Here is a 21,659-nt window from a genome sequence, read left to right as displayed (position 1 = left end):
TATAACACACACAGACACATAACACACACACACACACATAACACACACACACACACACACACACATAACACACACACACACACATACACATAACACACACACACACACAAACACACATATATATATATATATATATACGTATATAACACACACACACACACAAACACACATATATATATATACAAATACATATATTTATATATACAGGAATAGATGTATACATATACAAATATATACACAGATAAACATGAAACTCAGATCCAACTTCTCTGCTCTTTTTTTAAAGTTCCTATTATTTTTTCTCTGCACTGATGAGTACTATGATATTTGCAAATTCTAAAATGATTTTATCTCTATGTTTGAAACTTCTTACAACTTTTTAACATCATATCTCCTCCATTTTTTGACAAATATGATATACACTTAATATATTCATAAATACATACATACATATATATCCAAAGGATATCACAAAAAATGTATACACACTCTGACAGCTGATAACTCAATTATCATTTCATTCTAGATTTAACCCATTAGAAATAATGAAAGGAGCCAGACTAAGCTTTGAACAAAGGAAATTTTTCCTCATGTACTCCAAGTTTCAAAAAGCAGTTGAAGTACAAAGACAGTTTAAGAGGGAGTTTCAAACAAATCCACCTACATGACTTACCATCACTTGAATTAGAGATAAGTTTGAAGATAGAACTGTACAGAATGTTCACAGACATCAAGGAGCCCAACAAAGAAAAAAAAGGGTACAAGAAAATATGTGCAGTATGCAATTTGTGAAATAGGAATTTCAAAATCAAATGACCATTACATTTTGAAGCATTGTTATTGGAAAAGTTACATTTCAAATGGTACTTGGCAAGATGTGTATAAGATGCACACTTTCCAACAAAGATTGTTTGGAGTGATAAGGATACTTTTAAATTAAATGGCTTGATGAACTGCCATGATTGCACCATGTCAAGACCTGAGAATCCACATATTACAGAGAAACATCATGTTTATTTACCTGCATTTACCGTTACAAAAACATCAACATTTGACGAATTGAAGGCAGCCACTGAATAAGAATACACACAAATACCAAATGAAAGGTTTTGTGAATCCATTGCTTCATGTTATCAACAATGTCTGAACCAGAATGGTCATCAATTTGAAGACAAGATTTTTAATAAATGATGACTTTATAATCATTCAATGTGAGGATATATTTTTTGGGATGCCATGTGAGTGTTATGTGTGTGCGTTGTATGTGTGTGTGCTGTGCGTGTGCACATGTGTATGCTATAGCCATGGGCTTGTATCTTAAGTTTTTAAATATGAAAAGAGTATTCGTGATTATGTAACTCTAGGTTGGTCCTTGATTGAGGAAACCTGCAATGAAAGGGTTCTTTCTTTCCTTCAGCACAAAAGCATCTAGGACAATATTATTCAATGTGTACTTCTATGAGATGGTAGGAGTGATAATTTTTATCAGGTCAGGCAAATATGCAAAGATTGTTAGTTTGATAAAAACAATATATTTAATGTCTCACCCATTGAATGAAAGCAAAGTTAAATACACTAAAAGCTTACATAAAATAATGTCTAACTTTAATTATTTTGGTTAGATATTCCACTGAAAATAAATGCAAAAAATAATTACATTTTATATTGTAAATAGCTTACTTTAAAATCTGTGTCATAGTTTCCTTCCTATTTTCACCTTGGAATGGTAATGCACCGGTCAACATTTCAAACTATAGTGAAAATATATATTTTATTAACAATATAAATGAGGTGTTTTGGTTAGTATAAGAACAGCATTAAAAAAAAACCTACATATGCTTAAAGTTATTCCAAATAAAAGCAAATCAAGTATTTCATAGTATTTATTTTAATGACTTATGGGTGTTCAAGAAAAAAAGCAATCCTGTTGTAGCTCTATTTTTACCAATTCTTCCACCACCACCACCTAGTGGACTCAGTAAGAATAAGTACCTTATGATTCTAAGTTCTAATCCAACCAAGATAACTGCCTTTCATCTCTCTAGACTCAATTCATTAAGTATAATTAACCCTTTTGACACCAACCTATCTCATACTGTCCCTGGTTCTGCCAGACCACTTTTGTGTTTTAAAGTGATCTAAATTAAAGCCTTTCATTAAAATTTCATGTTAACTTGTGTTTCAAAAACCAGTTTAATAAGGACAAAATTAGTTTACTAAGTTCTTCATTATTTTTAAAATTAATTGAAAGAGAGGCCATGTATTTCAAAATATATATGGTAACAAAAGGGTTAAAAAAACAGATTAAATCAATTGATTATACCATCTAACTTTTCTGATTAAACTAAGTTATTTAAGTGGTCTGTATTCTAAGTTGAAGATTTTAAATAAAAAAGACCAAACAGTGTTGAGACTGAGTTATGAATTTCATGAAAACAAAATCTAAAACTAAATCAAGCACCTTCATTAAAATCTTGTCTACGTATACCATTAAAAACGTTTTGATCAGGAGTATCTGGTAACAAAAACCATAAAGTTTGATTTTAGATTAAAAGCACTTTAACAAACAAATGGATCATTACTACACAAGATAAAAGAAAATATCTGGAAGACCATCAAATCCAAAATTTAAAAAAATATGATTATAAAAATTAATTAAATTATCAAAATATATATTGTATTTGAGGTCATATGTATCAAAACACTGCTCTTTCTTCTTTCAAAGTGTACACAGAACTACAATTAGTTAATATTCAAAATTGAAAATCACCATTAGTACACCATATGACCACCAATCGGCAGCAGTACCATGTCCTTTTCTATTGACAACTTCAGGAGCCATGTATTCAATCGTACCACAAAAAGAAAAGGTCTTTTTCTCATCAAACAATGATTCTTTGCTCAAACCAAAATCTGTTAATTTTATATGTCCATCTGCATCCAAGAGAATACTGAAGGTTGAAGAAAGAAAGAAAAAAAAAAAGATAATCAATCAAAAGATCTGAATACAATAAGTAAATTTATATACATAGCTATTCTTTTTTTTTTAAGGTTACATGAGAAACAGAAATAAAGGTTCTAAACACATTTAACAAACCATCAACTTATATTAAACTAGATATCAAGTTCTTTTCTTGTATGATAATAAATTCTTAGCTGAAATCATAACTGGTTTTCACTTAAGAGGGCATAAGTGAAGGGATGATAGGATGATACACTGATATGAACATAAAATACCCAAATATTTGAAATTTCCCAATTTGTTGGAAAAAGGCAACAAAATCCTAGTTGTAGCTGTTAGTGATCCACAAAGAAAAGGGGATATAATTTCAAGAAATTGAGAATGTAACAAAATTCATATGCTTGGACCAGGAACAGGCAATGGCGCATGTTCTGATCTTATTTGACCTCATCAGCATAAAATAGTCTACTTGAGCCGGCTTTGATTATCTAGCAGCCATGTTTATATATAGAAAAAAAAACCCAAAGAATTTTGATCAAGAAAATTTACATGATTAAAAAAACAAAATAAACAAAAGGAAATAATTCAGGTGGCTAATGGCTTAAATATATAGAATCTATTTTTACCGAAAATATTATAACTGGTTTGAGATCCAAAGTGCACATTTTTTTATATCTTAGAATCATGGCTATAAAGCATCTAATAAAATTTATAATTTATCATTAATAGATACATTCATTGCCTGTAAGAGATGACTAAAAAGGTTGATGACAGGAAAGGCATTTGACTATCCAACACATGCCAGCATGGAAAAGCAGATGTACTGTTTATGATTCCTGTATTTGCTAAAATCTCTGATTGATAAACATTTATTCTATGCTAAATATCAACACAAACACACACACACACACACAGTAGCCACTTAAATATTTTGACAACTTTTCTTTTTGAAATTCTGCTTGAAACAAACAAATTTGAACAACCTTCCAATATCAGCATTGTCAGGATGACATTCTGCTACTTGCCATTAAGTGAACTTTTGTTATCGCATGTTCAACTGATAAGAAAAGAGCAAATGAACACAAACACAAGTGCTTGAAAATAACATTATTCCAACATATAACAGAGCATCTATCATTTATATATGAATGTGTTTATAAGTCAAGTCATTACACAACATTGTGCACTGATCAGAATTATTAACATTTTCTGTGGCTTTATCAATATATGTTCCTCAAAATATTCTTAGGCATGACCGTGTGCTTAGGAAGTTTGATTCATAACCATGTCATTCTATGTTCAATCTCACTGTACAGCACTTTGAGTAAGTGCTGTCTTCTATAATAACTTCAAAGGACTAAAGTGTTATAAGTGAAATTTATAGTCACAAACTAAGCTGAGGTGTGTGCTTGATAGCTGGATATATATATACACACACAACAGGCTTCTTTCAGTTTCCATCTTCCATATACACTCACAAGACTTTGGTTGGCCTGAGGCTATAAGGAAAGACACTTGCCCAAGGTACAGTGCATATGTGTGTGTGTGTCATCATCATCATCACTGTTTAGCATCCATGTTCCATGCATGCATGGATAAGATGGTTCACAGGAGCTGGCCAGGTAGAAAAACTACCCTATGCTACTGTCTGATTTGGCTGAGTTTTTACAGCTGGATGCCCTTCTAAATGCCAACCAATTTACAGTGTGGACTGGATGCTTTTTATGTGATACTAACACTGGCAGGGTCACCATTTAACTTGCAAGACAAGGAATTATGAGAGGGCAGGGACATTTGAAGAGGGAAACTCGTGTGAGAGGATGAAAAGTTAGAGGGTGATAAAGAGACAGAAACAGATGTCTTACTATAACAGAGGGAGCACTGGAGGGGGTGACCCAGTATCAGATGTTGAAAAGTTAGAATGTGATAGAGAAACAGGGGGGCAGAAATATATGGTGAAGGTGCATGGCCTAGTAATTAGGGTGTTGCACTCAACCATCACAAGCCTATGATTTTGATTCCCAGACTGCAAGTGTATTGTGTTCTTGAGAAAAACACTACATTTCACATTGCTCCAGTTCACTCAGTTGTAAATGGGTAACCTTGCAACAGACTGGTATTCCTTTCAGAAGAATGTTAGCCTGCCTACTTAGGTAGCAGGGTGGCCTTGTTTCAAAGCTACAATAGAGCAAGAAAGTGCATTGTGACCGGTAGTTTATAACAAGCATCCAACAGCCTAGTTGATACACGCATATATATATGTATGTATGTATGTATGCATGCATGTATGTGTGTGTGTATGTATATATATACACACACACACACACACGTGATTCCTTTTTGCATCCATAAATTTTCATCTACCTTCTTAAAAGTGTATAGGAATAAAAAAGTTGTAGTAAATAAATAATTAAGCTCTTACAGGGAATTGAAACCGTCGAGGTTGAAATTAATTTAATACAGCCATTTATATTTGGGCTGGTCTGAGCATGACTTCTTAAATAAGAAACCATGCAATATTGCATTAGGTTTGGTTAAGGAGGTCTCACCCTGGTACAAAATGTGTGTTTCTTTATTTTTCCCCTGATGAAGGAGTAATTATCGTGATGCACCCTCGTGCATTAAATATGGTGATGAACCCCTGAATTGGCCATAGGGAATGTAAATATGGTTTCTTTGTTTTTTTGCATGGATACTGGCTTTTAACAATAGGTTTCCCTTATCTTGAAAAGTAATTTTTAATCGAAATAATTTCTAAATGATGAACTTTTATCTTACCTTATATATTATTTATTTATGTTTCCTATATACATGTATTTTTATATATCTATATATTTATATATTTCTTTATATTTTTATGTATTTATTATTCTAGATATTGTAATGTTAAAAGATATATTTTTTTAGTCACTAAAGTATTAATCATTAACTTTTAACCACGATGGACTGTATTCACACATTTTTCTTATATGCTTGTATTGATGGGTTGTGTTTCATCTTCCATGATTTTACGCATGTATATTCTATGTGAAAGAAAAAGCATTATGTGATTAAATGTTCGAGATATGAAATGTTACGTGGATGACCTTATATTTGTTTGTTCTGCAACCATAGTTTAATATATTTGTCTCATTTAATTGAGCACTTCTATAGCAGTCCTATTAAACATTTTGTTTCTGATAAGAAACAATCACTTTATTATTGATATGTGTGTGTGTGTGTGTATATATATATATATATATATATATATATATATATATATATATATATTTTCATTCATTTTACATTTGTTATTCCATACTTGCAAAGCTTAGAGGATTTGAGGCATTGTTTCTTACAGCTGGACACCCTTTGTTTGCCTGTTTTTCAAACAGGGAGTTTCTTATGCCACATGGCTTCAAAGATGTGAAGTGACTGGATGATTTGTGAAGTGGAGAACTAACAACACTACCCATACATCTCAACTTCCATTGAAGCAAGACAAATTCACACACACACATAAAATGGTCTTTCAGTTTCTGGCTACCAAACCCACACATAAGGCTTTAGTGAGCCTGAGGACCATTAGCAAACACTTGCCTATATTCCTGTGCATAAGTTTATTCTTCAACAGTACTAGGTTGTTGAAAAGTCATACTCAATAAATATACCTTGTGCTGTTTAAACTGAGCTACCTCTCTTTACATCAACTACTTGGATTGATAAAATTGACAAAACCCTTTCAAATCAAAGTGATGCTCCAGTATGGGACAATCAAAACCTCCACTTGTTGCAAAATCAAAAATCAAATGAAACTCATAGATGACTAATCATCTTTGAGCTAGGATAAAATACTTTGATTTAATGAATGTTGGCATTCTGCATAATTTGTACAAGAAAATATGTGAAGTGTATCACTATCATCTTAACACCACATTTCTGTGCTTGCATAAGTTAGGTGAAATTTTGCTGAAGTTGATTTTCTAGAGCTGGATGCCCTTCCTATTTTCAACCCCAACCTGTTTCCAAGTAAAGTAATATTTCCTTTTGTCTGGACATGGAAGACTGGAAGGAAACAACACTGCTCATATGACAGTGAAACTTACTTGCAACCATTGTGTGATATCAAGCCAAGGAAACACATGCGCAACAAGCTTCTTTCAGTTTCCATCAACCAAATCCATTCACACAGCTTTGGTTGGCCTGGAGCTATAACAGAAGACATGGTGCCATGCAATAGGACTAATCCAAGGTGCCATGCAATAGGACTAACCCTGAAACCATGTGGTTGGAAAGCAAACTTTTTAACCACACATCCACAACACCTATTCCATATATAATCTTAAAAACTACATTGCATTGTATAAAATTCCTTTTTCAATAAAATAAATCTTAAGTAAACCCATCAAATTATTCCTATGTTGATTTTGTGTTGAGAACCAAATAGTTGTAAATATTTTATGGATAAACTAGAACTTCTTTAATATCTATCCTATTTTTAATACATATATATTCTCAAGTTAAAATTCAATTCCCAATTCTTTACCATTAATACTGTAGCTCAGTTCCATTATGCAACAAGATTACTGGAATGTATCAATTGTAATATTTTGGATTACAAAACTTGCATGCTTTTGTTTTAAAACAACTCAACTTAACACAAATTAAATTTTGCTCTGACAAGCATAATTTTAGAAATACTGCAATTCTAGATCAACCACCTGAATGTAGAATATAAATAAATAAATATAGCAATTACAGTTTATGCAAAATAGAATTAAAATTTATTAGAATTTTAGCTTACTTTTCTGGTTTTAAATCCCTGTAGACAATGCCAAGTCCATGTAAATGATCTAAGGCCAATGCTAATTCAGCAAGGTAAAATTTAACATCTTCTTCAGTAAACATTACCTAAAAACAAATTAATTAAATATGCCTTCATTAGTGAGATACAAAAAGAATTTCTACTTATGCTAATATGAAGATTTCAGGTAATAAAAAAAATTCAAGCATTCAAAAAACTTTAAGTCAATAACTTGACTCTCAGAAGCAGGAAGCTATTGTAATTTCCAGTAATAATCTAGCAAGTACAATTCTTTAATCACATTCTGGCAAATAGATCATTTCCATTGCAGAACTTCAGATTTAATTCCCCATGTCATGAGTGTAAGCTCCATACACAACTGTAGTATTTTTCATTATGATCATTAGCTGTGATGATGATATCACCATTATCAAAGCAGCTAGCATAAAAGTTGCAGAACTACTTATTCTTTTTTTTTTTTTCTGCACAGAAGACAATCTTACTTTAGGGATATAAATCAAAATCATGAAAGCTATTATTTTGCTTATTAATAGAGGAGTTCCAATATTTTCAATACTATGGAATAGTTCTGAATACAGAAACACTCCTGAAATAGCCTGCTTATACTTAAAAGTATTGTTTCACAAATTATGCTGAACAAGATATATTATTACAAGACAATGACCATTTAAACATTTTGAATCTTCTGACATTTTAAAATTTTAAACCACTACTATTTAAAAAATTTATTAAAAATGAAAATGTAAAATTACTTTGATCACACACAACTAAATCAAGAAGAATAAGACTTACTTCTTTAGATAATCTAGTGAATAGATCACCTCCTCGCAAGAATTCTAATATAAGATATAGTTTTCCTTCTGTTTGAAAGGCTGCAAAATAATAGTGAATTATTTTAGAAACAAAAAGAAAAGAATATGAATACTTAAGTCAATCACAAATTTTGAAGAGATGTAAAAGGATAAGGTGACTTTAAAATGGAATAAAGAAAATCAGGGATCTTAATGAATCAATAGTGTTAGTAATAAGTATCATTAATTATCATATATAATGTCTGTTCATTCTGCTATGATTCTACAGCATGAACAGGTCTGTAAAATAGAATATCACCAGTTTTTCTTTTTTAATTTTTATTGTGAGGTCCAACACCAATACCTCATGTTCTGCTGATATGAGTACCTACAGAAAAGATGTTTTCAATTAGCATTCATTCATATACCTGCATGATATCCATTCCAGCAGTCATGTCTCCTACATGTATCAACTAATAATACCTTTTATACTCAGCCACACTCTTAGCTCACTTATGCTCCACTTTTTATCAGAGTTAACACTACACATCTAAGAAATTATAATTGACTCTCTAATCTCAGATCTTCTGCATTCAACACCCGTGTTTCCAAAACATGCAGCATCATTTATTATACACATTACATAATCCGTTTTTTGCACACAGACCAGAATCCAACTGAAGTAACAGCTCCCTAGCTCCCGCCACTACTGATATGACCTGATACAAGAAACATCTTTGGTTTCTTATGAAAATATTGTTTCTTAAAAGGGTCACAAGATATAAGTTATGTAGTGTATGCAATGGCTGAAATAGACCAAGACTGAAATACAAATAAAGCATTGTCTCATAACCTCATTTGCTAAAAATAAAAAAGTAAAATCACCTTTAAGAACACATGTAAATTCAGTCCAGTTAAGCTATGACAAGATAGAAGGAAACTAAATAAATTCTTCACTGAACAGTCAACGGTTTCACTTTATTCCAGTATGCCAAGAAATTTCATGGCAATCTAAAGGAAATTTACTCATTACTGTGTAGTTTAACAAGTTCACAACCAGGTTTAATCCCACTATCAAGCACTTTGGCCAAGTGTTTTCAACAGGAGTCTTGGGTTAACTAATGTGAAAGCCTGTCTCACACACACACACATCATTTTTACATCACTTTTTCTATGCTACGATGGAGTAGATGGATCTCACAGCATCTTGCCAACTATTGAGGTCCTCCATCATCTGGCACATATAATAGAAAAAAAAACCCAGTCAATTTTGTTGTCAGGTTATTTTTGGCATAGAGATAGATACCGTTTACATGTGTATCAGTGCAAAACAATGCATCAAATTGTATATTTCTTTTTAATTAAAAATTAATTTAGCCATTCAATAAACAGAGATTGATAAAATTTGAACTAGACTGTAAAATGAACAACCAGTTAAAGCTAATAAAGGCAATGCCCTTGAATGATCACAGTTCAGTGACTGAATAAAAGAATAACAGAATTCAAATGTTAGTTCTATAGAATAATATTCCTCACATAAAAAATTTATCTTACTATATTTTTTATTCGTTGTTAATACGTTTATTCATACACTGTTACGAAAATTTAACCTTTTTTAGGATACTTTCAAGCCTTCGCCATAACTTGATTTATCTTCCTATCTCTCTCTCTACAATATTTAACGCAGGCTGCCTCAAGCCGTAATCCCATCTTTTTCCCATCTTTCAGTCATTGGCGGTCTTCTTTTTCCTCCTCTTCTTCTTCATATGCTAAAACTTGAAAACCGCCATTACTATTACTATTACGATTCTGCAATTTAAATTCCCAGTTCAACTACTTCTTCTTCAATTTCAACTCCCGCTCGATGACCGCAGCAAGTTCTTAAAAAATTTATCTTACTATATTTTTTATTCGTTGTGTTAATACGTTTATTCACACTGTTACGAAAATTTACCCTTTTTAGGATACTTTCAAGCCTTCGCCATAACTTGATTTATCTTCCTATCTCTCTCTCTACAATATTTAACCGCAGGCTGCCTCAAGCCGTAATCCCACTTTTTCCAATCTTTCAGTCATTGGCGGTCTTCTTTTTCCTCCTCTTCTTCTTCATATGCTAAAACTTGAAAACCGCCATTACTATTACTATTACGATTCTGCAATTTAAATTCCCAGTTCAACTACTTTCTTCTTCAATTGAAACTCCCGCTCGATGCCGCAGCAAGTTCTTAAAAAATTTATCTTACTATATTTTTTATTCGTTGTTAATACGTTTATTCATACACTGTTACGAAAATTTAACCTTTTTTAGGATACTTTCAAGCCTTCGCCATTAACTTGATTTATCTTCCTATCTCTCTCTCTACAATATTTAACCGCAGGCTGCCTCAAGCCGTAATCCCATCTTTTTCCATCTTTCAGTCATTGGCGGTCTTCTTTTTCCTCCTCTTCTTCTTCATATGCTAAAACTTGAAAACCGCCATTACTATTACTATTACGATTCTGCAATTTAAATTCCCAGTTCAACTACTTCTTCTTCAATTTCAACTCCCGCGATGACCGCAGCAAGTTCTTAAAAAATTTATCTTACTATATTTTTTATTCGTTGTTAATACGTTTATTCATACACTGTTACGAAAATTTAACCTTTTTAGGATACTTTCAAGCCTTCGCCATAACTTGATTTATCTCGTCTATCTCTCTCTCTACAATATTTAACGCAGGCTGCCTCAAGCCGTAATCCCATCTTTTTCCCATCTTTCAGTCATTGGCGGTCTTCTTTTTCCTCCTCTTCTTCTTCATATGCTAAAACTTGAAAACCGCCATTACTATTACTATTACGATTCTGCAATTTAAATTCCCAGTTCAAACTACTCTTCTTCAATTTCAACTCCCGCTCGATGACCGCAGCAAGTTCTTAAAAAATTATCTTACTATATTTTTTATTCGTTGTTAATACGTTTTTTCATACACTGTTACGAAAATTTAACCTTTTTAGGATACTTTCAAGCCTTCGCCATAACTTGATTTATCTTCTATCTCTCTCTCTACATATTTAACCGCAGGCTGCCTCAAGCCGGTAATCCCATCTTTTTCCCATCTTTCAGTCATTGGCGGTGCGCCCGCCCCCCCACCCCCACCACCAATACCGTTGAACACTGTTCTCACCCCCACCACCAATACCGTTGAACACTGTTCTCACCCCCCCCCACCACCAATACCAGTATACCCCGTTCTCTCTATCTACACCGGATACACCTTACTCATCTACACTGGGTACGCCCTACTCCCTCCTCCTCCTCCCACTACCACTTCTCCTCATATGCTTAAGACAAGCTGCTAGCGCCATAGCTCATCAACTGCCCACCGATCTTACGCTTCCTCCTGACACTGCCTCAATCCGACCATCCCCTTTTAGTACCCTCCCGCCTCGTCAATCCGACCATCCCCTTTAGTACCCTCCCGCCTCGTAATATCCTACGTTTTTATTTCTTAGGAACCTACACCAACCCTTCCTGCCATCGTTCCTCCTTACCCCAACCTTCCCCACTGGTTGCTCCCCTATATTACCCGCCTCAACTGGACCCCCCTCCCCAACTCAACTCTAGAATATCTGTATTTCTTTCCTCTACCTAATTACGTTACTCAGTGACGATAACGAATGTCCACTGCTAACACCAGCTCCTGCCCACGGCGTGGTCAGGTTGGAAGAGAGATCAAAAGAAAAATACCACGAAAACTATCACCACCACTACAACCCTCCTCTTCTCAGGCGCCGAATCCCCCCTGTCCCCCCCACATCTCCTTCCCAGTTTTCAGAGTTGGCACTATCAATGTTGGTACATTGACAGGCAAGTCTAGTGAGATTGTAGAGATGCTAGAGAGAAGACAGGTTGATGTATGCTGCATACAAGAGGTAAGATGGAGAGATGCTTCGGCTAGGGTCCTCACGGGCAAGGCACTTAGATACAAACTCTACTGGCAAGGTAACGCGGAAGGTGTAGGGGGTGTAGGCATTCTCCTTGCGGAGGAATGGGTGGATAAGGTCATAGAGGTTGTCAGGGTTTGTGATAGAGTGCTTAAGCTCAGGTTGGTCCTACAGAGTGGCACAGCTATGATTATCTCAGCCTATGCCCCACAAGCGGGACTACCAAATGATCAGAAGGACAACTTTTATGATACCCTTCTGCAGGCTACTTCAAAGACTAGTAACAAGGACCTCATCTTTGTAGGTGGAGATTTTAACGGGCATGTTGGGCGGGAATCGGGTATCTTCACTGGGGTACATGGTGGATATGGTATTGGCACCAGAAACGATGAGGGAACTAGACTACTGGAATTCTGTGATGCATGTAACCTTTCAATCTGCAACACTAACTTCAAGAAGCCAGTCTGCCACCTTATAACTTATCAGTCAGGAGACTCCGCTAGCCAAATAGACTTCATCCTCACCAGACAACGGGATGCAGGGTTGCTCTTGAATACAAAGTCCCTCCCGGGTGAAGAATGTATCCCTCAGCATAGACTAATCATCAGTGACTTTAAGCTTGAGGCCAGAAGGACTCCAAGAAACAAACCAATCCAGAAAAGAAGGATTTGGAGGCTAAAGAACCCTTCGCATGGTCAGAAATTTAGGGACATACTCATCAAGAAATTTGATGAGAGGAAGAGGAGCTTCAGATGTCAGACATAGAAGGTAGCTGGGAATTCCTACGGGACAGCTTGTTGAGTGCCACAGACCAAGTTTGTGGATGGTGCAAAGTCCCTTCCAGACCTAGAATTACGTGGTGGTGGAATAGTGCAGTAGATAAAGCCATCTGTGAAAAGAGACGAGCCTGGAAAGCCTGGAAGGAGGGGGGCAGCAGGGAACTGTACCAGATAGCCAAAAGAGGCTGGGCGGCAGGTATACATTGCCAAAGATGTAGCAGAAAAGAAGAAGTTTGCCAATGTCCAGCGTCGCGAGGATCAAAGAGCTGAAGTATTTCGGATTGCCAGACAGTGTGTCAGAGAAAATAGCGATGTTATAGGAGAGAAATGTGTCCGCATGGATGATGGGGCACTTGCTTTACTACTAGTGAAAAGAAAGAGGCTTGGAGAAGCCATTATGAAAGACTGCTAAATGAGGAGAATGAATGGGAGGAGGAGAGCCTGCCAAATGTTGACCCAGTAGAGGGACCAGCTACCCGAATAGACAGCTCCCGTGTAGATAAGGCAATTAAGGATATGAAACCAGGCAAAGCCCCTGGCCTATCAGGAATCACTGCTGAGATGCTTAAAACAGCTGGCTATGTGGGCCATGCCATAGTCACCCGCATTGTAAACCAGGTAGTTCACAATGGAGCCATACCCAATGACTGGTGCAGCAGTACCATAGTCAACTGCTACAAGGGTAAGGGTGATGCTCTAGATAGAAATAACTACAGAGGTATCAAACTGTTGGACCAGGTGATGAAGGTCTCAGAGAAGGTCATAACCAATCTCATTAGGGAGAGAATTTGTTTAGATGAAATGCAGTTCGGTTTTGTACCAGGTAGAAGCACCACTGATGCTATATTCCTGGTCCGACAACTGCAGGAGAAGTACCTAGCTAAAGATAAACCCCTCTACATAGCTTTTGTAGACTTGGAGAAAGCCTTTGACAGGGTTCCCCGTTCCCTTATCTGGTGGTCGATGCGGAAACTGGAGATTGAAGAATGGCTAATAAGGGCTGTACAGGCTCTATACAGAGAGGCTGTTAGCAAGGTTAGGATTGGCAACGAATATAGTGAAGAATTCCGAGTAGAAGTAGGTGTGCACCAGGGCTCAGCCCTCAGTCCCCTTTTGTTCATCATAGTACTTCAAGCAATAACAGAGGAATTCAAAACGGGATGCCCCTGGGAGCTCCTCTATGCCGATGACCTAGCTCTCATAGCAGAATCACTACCGGAACTAGAAGAGAAATTTCGGGTATGGAAGCAAGGGTTGGAATCAAAGGGCCTTAGAATAAATGTAGCAAAGACCAAAGTATTAGTAAGCAGAGCAAGAGGTACTCAACACACATCCCCTCGGGTAGGTGGCCCTGCTCAACCTGTAGGAAAGGTACAGGTAGAAACTCCATAAGATGCACCCAATGTAAGTTATGGACACATAAGAGGTGCAGCAACATTAAAGGGAAATTAACAGATAAGATAGCTTTCATGTGCGGCAGATGCACAGGGACAATAGACACAACAGACACTCAGAAAACAGATTCCATCACACTCCAGGGAGAGAAAAGAAGAAGTAGAGTATAGTTTCCGCTACCTGGGAGACCAAGTTAGTAGCGGAGGTGGATGCACAGAGAGTATCACCACTAGAATACGAATAGCCTGGGCAAAGTTCAGAAAGCTCCTACCCCTACTGGCAACAAAAGGCTCTCCTCAGAGCAAAAGGTAGATTATATGATGCATGTGTGCGAACTGCCATGCTTCACGGTAATGAAACATGGGCTGTGACTGCAGAAGACATGCGTAGACTTGAAAGAAATGAAGCTAGCATGATCCGCTGGATGTGTAGTGTCAGTGTGCACGCAAAACAGAGTGTAAGTATCCTGAGAGAAATGCTGGATATAAGAAGCATCAGATGTGGTGTGCAAGAGCGACGCTTGCGATGGTATGGTCATGTGCTGCGGATGGATGAAGAGAGATGTGTGAAGAAGTGCCACTCCCAAACAGTTGAAGGTATCAGGGGGAGAGGTAGACCCAGGAAGACATGGGATGAGGTGGTCAAGCATGACCTCAGAGCATTGGGCCTCACTGAGGCAATGGCGAAGGACCGAGATCTCTGGAGATATGCTGTGACTACAAAGACCCGGGCTGCTTTCTGCAGCAATTCCACATACCCCCTACCCATTCTAAGTACCCCCCTACCCATTCTAAGTACCCCCCTACCCATTCTAAGTACCCCCCTACCCATTCTAAGTACCCCGGATCCCCAAAGTACCCCGGATCCCCAAAGTACCCTGGATCCCCAAAATACCCCAATCCCCAAAGTACCCCGGACCTCGTTGCCCCCGTGCCGCTGACACGTTAAAATGCTCGAATCCGATCGTGACGATGCCGGACCCTCCGGCCCCTGTGCAGGTGGCACGTAAAAAGCACCCAATCCACTCACGGAGTGGTTGGCGTTAGGAAGGGCATCCAGCCGTAGAAACTCTGCCAGATTCAGACTGGAGCCTGGAGCGGCCCCTGGCTTCCCAGACCCGGTCAAACCGTCCAACCCGTGCTAGCGCGGAAAGCGGACGTTAAACGATGATGATGATGATGATGATGACATAGGTATTTAAAAATCTTTTGATGTGGCTGAATTAATTAGAACCTGAAGCATTATCCTCATTAGCATTTTTCCAGGAGTATCTCTTTTTCTGTGTTTAGCTACTCAGAGCACTTATTAATTGAAACCCTTTAAAGAGACTTTAGACAAATAAGAATATTATTCCCATTGCTTAATTAAAAAGTGCTTTAATTTGTATTATGAATGCTCAATCTGGGATCTTGTAGTGACTAGATGGGAGATAGGTGGTAATTAGTCAAGAATTTGCACAGGTGAATATAAAACACACCTGACAAACAAATAGTAAGATATAAAATATAAAAGGTGTTATACCATAGTGTAATTTAACAATAAAAGGATGATTCACATCAGCAAGAATATCTCTCTCTAATTTTGTTCTCTGTCGATCTCGAACTAAAAAAGAAACATAAGTATTATTTTCATTGACAAAATCAAAGTGAAGTTCACTTTGGGAAAATAATTATTTAACACAACAACAAAAAAAAAGGTTTCATAAAACAACTGTATGTATATATTTAATGGTGAGTTGAGCTGATGCTTGAAATAACAAAAGATATGTATACCAGTTAAAATGCTGCATTATCATTTATGTAATAACGAGTTCTGAATTTAAATAAGGCTATTAAAATGGTTTAAGATGAACAGATAACTTGAAAGTGAGTGGGGTCTTATTCATGTTGGCATTAAAAGTGTTAAGACAGGTTATTTGGTTATTCATAAGAAAAAGACACAAAAATAATGACACATCCTCAAAAGAATTCAACAAAGTAACATGAACAAGGAATTATGTGCACTAGAATATGTCTATTTATATAGATATATATACATTCAGAATCATCAGGAAACCTTTAACACAAATGGGTTTTTTTTAACCCTTAAGGATTTAAAGCATATCCAGCCAAAATATTCTGCCTGTTTTATCTTCAGGTTAGCCAGATTTGGCTTCTCACACCTACCTACAATGTCATTTAAAAATAATTGCATAATCGATATCTCAAAGCTATGAGATAGGGTATGATCAATTCAAAACAAAACAAATAAATAAGCATTACATTTGACAAAGTAATCTGAATGCTAAATTTTAAGGGATTTTAATAGTTATATAACACTAATAAAATCCTTTCTACTGGAAGAACAAGGCCTCAAATTTGGGGGAAGGAATTAAGTCGATTACATCAACCCCAGTGCAAAACTGGTACTTATTTAAATGACCCTGAAAGGATGAGAGGCAAAGTCAACCATGGCAGAATTTGAACTCAGAACGTGAAGACAGATGAAATACCACAAAACATTTTGCCCGCTGTACTCATGATTCTGCCAGCTCGCTGCCCTCAATTTACAAATAAAATCATTAACAAAAAGATAATTGATCATATAACAGGATTATGCATTTGTGTAAAACTAAATGGTTTTGGTTAGTCCAAAGTCAATCCTAATTGAGAAGACCTATGATAAAAGGTATTTTTAGTCATGACAAAAAAATTTTTTTATTCTAGGCAGAATATTATCCAGTATTGTTCAAGTCATCTACATAGAGAATCTCTCATTGGTTCATAAAAGTATTAAAAGTTAATATTTGAAATGAAAAAGATATTTGAAGTTAATTACTTTTATTCACTCAAGCAACAAAGTTTGAACTTATTAAAAATAACTCATTTGAAGTATTTCATAATTAAATATATATTTCTTGTGCATGTCCTTACATCTTTTTTTGTTCTATGAATTGACTATATATATACCCATGCCAGCATGGAAAGCAGATGTTTGATGATGATGATTTTAGATATATATATATATATATATATATATAGATAGATAGATAGAGAGAGAGAGAGAGAGTATCTTTGAAAACCCTCTCAACTTGATACAGCCAATAAAATTGATGGTTCAACTTAAACTATTCAATATATAATTAGAGAAAGTTGTAGTTCTGAGAGAGAGAAAGGTTGAGAAAATTGTTTTGGATGATGATAGCAATAAAAAAAAAATGGACAGAAACGTTAAATGGTACATAGCTAGTTAATATAGAGGAATAGAAACTACTATAGTCATAATAGTAGTAGCAGCAGCAGCTTAGTCAAACAAACAATGTATTCTCACTTTTTGCATAAAGTGTCAACAAGAAATGTGTTAACTACTGTTTTGTGTCAGATTAAAAACTGAAATATCAAATAATTTCTAGCATTAAAGTAAAAAAAAAGCATAACAATATCAATGATATTGTAAAGAGACATATGAGATTTAACAGGTAATGAGAAGAACAAGTGAATCATGAATTAAAGAAATTATTTCTCTTATAATTTATTTGGCTTTTAGGAAATAACTTTCCATAAAAATCGTAATTGTCATTCTACCAGTGGATTTCTGCTTCTCTTTTCTATTTCAAATTGGTGCTTATAATGCCTAATAACACTTCAAGTAATTGTTAACCTGTGCCAACTTTGGTTAAGCAGACCAATGGCCAAAAGCTTTCTCATCTTTTTATCAAGTACAATATATCTAGGGTTACATTATCTAATGTGTCCTTCCTTTTTTAAAGAAGGCAGGTGTAATTTAAGCAAGATTTAGTTGCTACTGATTTTTAGCAGGTTGAATGACTTCAAAGAGGTTTCTTCATTTAGTCATAATTTCAAAGGATGGTGATATTAATTTTTTTAAATCTCTTAGTTGGGAGGAAAGGCACTGGCTTCCCTCCCATGGTTTCCTTCCATTACAAGGTCTCTAAGACTGATATGAAGACAGATGGAGCTATCCTCAAACTGCTTGCAACAAAGTGACCTCTACTAAAGGTAACCAAAGTACCAGGTGATTATAATGAGTTGGGCAACAGATTAAGCCTATCACTCATATAAACCATGGCAAGATTTGAATTTAGAACACAAAGAGCCATAATAAGTCCAACATTCTTACAGTTTCACTAATTTGCTATTTTCGATCGGTACTTATTTTTATATCAACACTTAAAAATGTGTGAAAGGAAAAGTTCATCTCAGTGGGATGTGAACTCAGAGGGCAGAAAGCCAAACCAAATATGGTGAGGCATTCTATGCTTTACTTTAACCCACTGCCTAAATTAATCTAATTAACACCATCACATACTATACATTTAATGTTTGGTTGTAATGTAAAAAACAAACACACAAACAAAAAAAAAATGCTTAAAGATTTTTTTCATAAATTATAAAATAATTACCTTTTAATGTTGCTTTCCTTAAAACTTTCATGGCATACAATGTGTCTTGGTCATTACCACTAATTTTTCTTACAAGAAATACCTGCAAAAAAATAAAGCAAATAAATTTACAAATATTCTAAGTTTTCAATTGCCAAAAACAAATCCTTATAACTGATGATAATTAAACAAAGCACACAAGCTACAAACTTTACATGTTTCCATTACTGTCATAACAGTTTCAAGCATAGGGACAAGGCCTGCAGGGGGGGGGGAGATCAATCACATCAACCCCAGAATTTGATTGGTACGTTTTATCAATCCAAAAGGATGAAAGCAAAGTCAACCACAGTGGTGCCACTATTAATGTAATAGCAAAATATTTTTTTTAAAATTCATGTTCTAATTTTTCAATTCTAACTTATTACACTGATTGAATGGTTTCAATATTCAAATCATATAAACATTAATGTTCTTGAAATATGCATTTTAACCCTTCAGTATTCAAATTACTCTGTCAAATGTAATGTTTATTTATTAACATTGTTTTAAATTAATTATGCATTATCCTATAGTTTCAAGGTTTCAAGAAAGTGTTTGTTTATTTTTAGAATGACATTGTAGGGTAGGTATGAGAGGTTGGATCTGGTCAGTTTGAACATAAAACAGGTAGAATATTTTGGTTTGAATGTGACTAGTTTAAAAGCTAAAGAGTTAATGAATAAATTTCCTTAGAAGAATACTATAATGGAATGAGATAACTCAGTAACTGAAACAAGTGAAAAAAAAAAGATGAAAATAAAAGATAAATAAAAAATCTCAATAATAGATGAAACAAGTAATTCCATCAAATAAATCACAAAAGGTATATTTTGTAAATGTTACAAACAGAAAGATTCACAATAATTTCAAATACTGAGTAATATTCAGTTGAAGTGAAATGTTAAGAAATCCTAAAGCCAAAGGATACAGAAAAAAATGTATTTAGAGTAGAATCACAATGAATCATTATATAAATCATATACAAAAGCTCCATGCTAAATTTCCAACAAAGTTTAACTTATAATCTTTTTATAGGTGCAGGCATTGTTGGATGGTTAAAAAGTTCACTTTGCAACCATGTGGTTTTGGGTTCAGTTTCAATGCAAGGAACTTTGGGTTAGAGTTCTTCGACTATAATCCAGGTTAACCAATGCCTTGTGTGAATTTGGTCAATGTGTGTATGTGTGTGTCAGTATTTGCCCTCCACACACACACACACACACACATTGTTTAACAACTGGTGTTGCTTTGTTTACATCCCTGTAACTTAGCAGTTTGGCAAAAGGGAACAAGAGAATAGGTACTGGACTTGACAAGTACTGGAATTGATCTGTTTGACTAAAAACCCTTTAAGGGTGGTGCCACAGCATGGATGCAGTTCAATGACTGAAACAAACGATAAAAGATATTTTTACAATTAACTCTTGTCACAAACATCAAACTGAAGTGTAACACTTTGCTCTGTAAGACAGTAGTAGAGCAGCTAGTTCTATCCTGTTTGAACTGATCAGCTAATGAATGAGCTGCGAAGCAAGTAAAATATTTACAGAGATTAAAGCATTATTTCACTAGCAGTGAGAGTCCAGATAATATATCTATCACCTGCCAGGTGACTGTATGGCCAATTACACTACAGAACACATGCAATTTCTTCCTATCAAATTGATATCATCTATTTTTTCCATACCTGTATGGGTTGGACAGTTTGACTGGCGCTTGTAAGGCCAGGTTCCATTGCCTGTTGTGGAATGGTTTCTGCAGCTGGATGCCCTTCCTAATGCCGGCCACCCCATAGAGTGTATTGTGTTTTATGTGGTATCAGCACCAGTGCTTTTAATGTGATATCAGCACCAGTGCTTTTAATGTGGCACCAGCATGTTGAATTAGGTATGTTAAATGTTACTACTATTTTAGAATAATTTTTTAAAATAATCAAATTTCAATAAAAACCAATTAGAATGAAATGGTGAGAATCTTAACATTAAATCAGTTGTCTCCATGTTTCTCCATTTATTTACAATCCTAGCATTATTTTTAACCCTTTAGCATTAAAATTATTCAGTCAAATGTAATGCTTACTAATTCGGATTAATCATGCATTACCTTGATGCTTTGAGATTTTGATGATGTGTTTCTTTTTAGAATGACATTTTAGGGTAGGTGAGAGAGGCTGGATCTGGCAGAATATTTGGGCTGAATAAGGCTGAGTTTATGTGTCATACCCACCAAACTCATATGACTCAATATCCACTGACCAACTTTTCCTTATAAGCATCAACAAACTGAATAAATTTATTTCTTATTTTCAACATTCTTAAGACTTTCACTATGATTATATTTTGAACCAGTCAATTTTTTTTTCTTATATAAAATTGTAAATATGGTATGGTTTCTCATATGCAGTATAGTGAGTTTAAAACTTTGATCAACTGAAACTGTCCAAGCAGTTTGTAGATGAGCACTCCCTCTAGCGGTGCTAAGAAGAAGAAAAAAAAAAAAACAAGCGAGTTAATTTCAAAGCAATCAGCTGAAATATTTGGACAAAACTGAATTATTCAACTTGTAAGTAGACTAGTTTTT

The 21,659-nt window shown here is 35.2% G+C and overlaps 1 protein-coding gene across 2 annotated transcripts in view; it reads right to left on the bottom strand.

Moving 5' to 3' along the window:
- Positions 1-21,659, bottom strand: part of LOC115210294 (ribosomal protein S6 kinase 2 beta) — a 93,048-nt gene that overhangs the window by 33,431 nt on the left and 37,958 nt on the right. For both annotated transcript variants that reach the window (XM_029778812.2, XM_029778811.2), the window contains exons 4-9: positions 19,059-19,140; positions 16,178-16,258; positions 8,559-8,638; positions 7,746-7,852; positions 2,771-2,951; positions 1,681-1,751 (exon numbers count right to left, since the gene is read on the bottom strand). In XM_029778812.2, coding sequence (XP_029634672.1) covers positions 1,681-1,751; positions 2,771-2,951; positions 7,746-7,852; positions 8,559-8,638; positions 16,178-16,258; positions 19,059-19,140 — 602 coding nt within the window. The remainder of the gene's footprint in view (positions 1-1,680; positions 1,752-2,770; positions 2,952-7,745; positions 7,853-8,558; positions 8,639-16,177; positions 16,259-19,058; positions 19,141-21,659) is intronic.

The sequence above is a fragment of the Octopus sinensis genome, linkage group LG4 (genome assembly GCF_006345805.1).
Source record: "Octopus sinensis linkage group LG4, ASM634580v1, whole genome shotgun sequence".
NCBI lineage: Eukaryota > Metazoa > Mollusca > Cephalopoda > Octopoda > Octopodidae > Octopus > Octopus sinensis.
This window is presented reverse-complemented; position numbering and strand designations above follow the sequence as displayed.